This window comes from Sinocyclocheilus grahami, unplaced genomic scaffold (assembly GCF_001515645.1).
Source record: "Sinocyclocheilus grahami isolate Dianchi unplaced genomic scaffold, SAMN03320097.WGS_v1.1 scaffold297.1, whole genome shotgun sequence".
NCBI lineage: Eukaryota > Metazoa > Chordata > Actinopteri > Cypriniformes > Cyprinidae > Sinocyclocheilus > Sinocyclocheilus grahami.
The window spans coordinates 863024-865765 of NW_015505476.1; the positions used below are offsets into that span (position 1 = coordinate 863024).

A 2742-nucleotide genomic window follows, 5' to 3' on the forward strand; every position below is an offset into this window, starting at 1 on the left:
AATATTCATGGTTTCCATAGTGAGTTTCAGCTACTACTGTACCTTCTGGAAGAAACTTCAGACTCCCCCAAGGCTGAACAGGTTCAATCATTCATTCTTGCCGTTAAGATCTCAAACACTAAGATATATATTAAATAAGGGTCTAAAGGATGGTGCAGTATATGATAAAGGTGACACATGTGTATTCACAATGTACAGTACATGTGGATGGAGGACTGTACATATTGAGATGCAGGTGGTGGTGTGCATATTATATTGGATGGACTGATGTAAATCCAAGTATAAAAAAATTTAAGTATATTTTATCTTAGCAAAATAAACACTTAATATTCCATCTGAAATTAAATTATGACAGGTTTATGTTGTGCTGGCATTTCCCGGCGTCTGTTTGTTGCAAAAATATCTTTCTCTGGCGATCATTGCGGTGGCTCAGCCTGAGTCATACATGCATGAAACAGACTGCATAATTCACAGGAAAGGCAAAGACTCTTAAAAATGTATTGATTGCGCTGCTGATGTTTGGACGCTCATGGGCTTCGACCAATACGTGGACTGGAGAGTAGTCATGTTTTAACCATGAGCATGCCTAATAAAAACAATCAAGGCGCATACAGCATATGCGTGTTAAAGTTAGCTCTAAATGAACATTTCAAAGCACAAATCTGGTGGAATGCGCTGAGTAAGACTATTAGAAAGCACACTTTAACTAGCGGCCTTGACTTGACTTGACATGAAAATAAGATATTCTTGAAGAAAACACACTCGCTCTCTCTCCAAACAGGAACATTTGTCATTTTTGATAGCTGGAACTCAGAGATAGCTCATCTGAATTATATTGGACACAGGACAATACCATCTGCTCCTGTCTCTGACTGAAGACTGTAACTGCATGCTACATAATCATAGCAAAAGAACTTCGCCTTGCATCCAAACAGTAAAACAATTTGCATTACAGGCCCACGTGGGCTGACATAATCAAAAAAGCTTATTGCCCAAGGCGTGCACGCGTTCAGAGATTCAGAGATGATACATCCGAGAAAAAACAGAGGAAGCGTATACACTAATCACAGCTTATTTGATTAGACAGCATAACGCCTTTGGGAATGTCAGATAATATAAGGTCAAATTTGAACAAACATGCAAAAAAACATTTCCAAAATAATTTTTTCTCTTATAGGCTATCAAAGGAGATTATAAATGACTCACATTTTTCATAATTGCCACTTTTGATTTTATAAATAGGAGAAATCTTTCCTGAAAATGGAATCAGGAAAGCATGCCGAACTCAGAGCATTTACTTGATACTCACTCTTGACTGTGTGAAATCCCAGGCATGCCGACGAATGGGAATCTCTTCCTTTGTTTTTCATCTAGGCCAAAAATGTCTTGTGCAGATGCCACCATCCCTTGGCACAGAAACGTCTGTCTCATAGGAGGGAACTGGAAAGGAAAAATAGGGTTTGATCTGTGATATAAATAAAACATTAAAACGTCTTGGTTTATTGTGTCTTTTTATAGAGGTGTTAAAGGGAATTGCAGAAAGGGAGCTAAAAATAGAACTCCCTAAATAGATGCACACAGGCAACGTTCAGAAGAGATTTCTATAGCGGCAAAACCATATGCAGTACATTTTTATGCCCTCATCATATGTCTTAATGCAATGGATTAAATATTAAACTAAAGTTTTTTAATCACAAGATCAAAAACTAGAGGGTGAATTTGATATGTTCATTACTTAAGCTTGAGTGAATGTTTATAGAACTATTCCAGATCTTTCTTGTTCTTTCTATCCTCTAATCAACATGCTTTCTTGGGAATATTGTTTTAATATGAAATAATGCAATGGATTATTAAATCTGATGCGTGCTGATTTTTGAAAAAAATCTGGCAGTCTACACAAAGGAGTTCATACATTTTTATGTTCAATCAAATACCACAGAACATCAAATCTTTCTTATTCATTTAACAGAATAAATTTTTTTTCTCAATCCTAAAACCATCTGTTTATTTCCAGGTTTAAATCCAGATTTTCATTGTGAACTCAGACTTTTGGACCTCACTGTACTGTACTTGCTAGGAAGATGTGTCTAAGGACAACGAGAATGTCACTGTTGCTATGGAAACAGAACAAAAACAGATTCCTCTTTTTTTTATCTGACCACCTGGAATGATCTTTGGATCACACTAAACTCTCAGTAGGATCCTTAGGCACATTCAGATGGAGAAACGTGTGAGAAAAACATATTGCAACACTTCACAGACCATGGAACTATTGATTTTGGTGTGTGAAGTGCATTCCTAAAGTTGTTTCCATTCTCTTGACATATTATTTATGAAATTTGGCATTTCTTTTTGTAATATTAGACTGGTGTTGACCTGTACAGCTAGTGTTACTGTCTTTTAGTCGGAAGACATTATCATGACAAAGCACAATTATTCATTTGAAAAGAAATGTTCACCAAATGTCTTTGACTTCTTCCTGAGAAGTTGTACTTCAATATAAATCACATTATAAAATTAAATACTTATAATGCAAATCTAATTGATTAAATATGAAAATTTAATGAAATTATCATTTATAATTTGTATTAATTGTTGATGTGAATAAAGCATTTCTAGTTAACTGCATGGTTTAAGTAAGTGTAGGAGTGTTTTATTTACTTTTTATTTCAAAAACTATATTTGGCATTATTTTAATGAAATGAAACCCACTAATAAAACAGAGGGTGGTGCCAGTTAATA

At 35.0% G+C, this 2742-nt stretch overlaps 1 protein-coding gene across 1 annotated transcript in view; it reads right to left on the reverse strand.

Annotated features, from left to right (window-relative positions):
* The window catches only part of golga7bb (golgin A7 family, member Bb), a 23499-nt gene extending 22153 nt beyond the window's left edge, over positions 1–1346 (reverse strand). The window contains 1 exon segment of the mRNA XM_071582431.1: positions 1310–1346. Within this exon segment, the coding sequence (XP_071438532.1) occupies positions 1310–1335 (26 nt within the window). The 5' untranslated portion in view covers positions 1336–1346.
* Positions 1347–2742: the final 1396 nt, after the last annotated feature.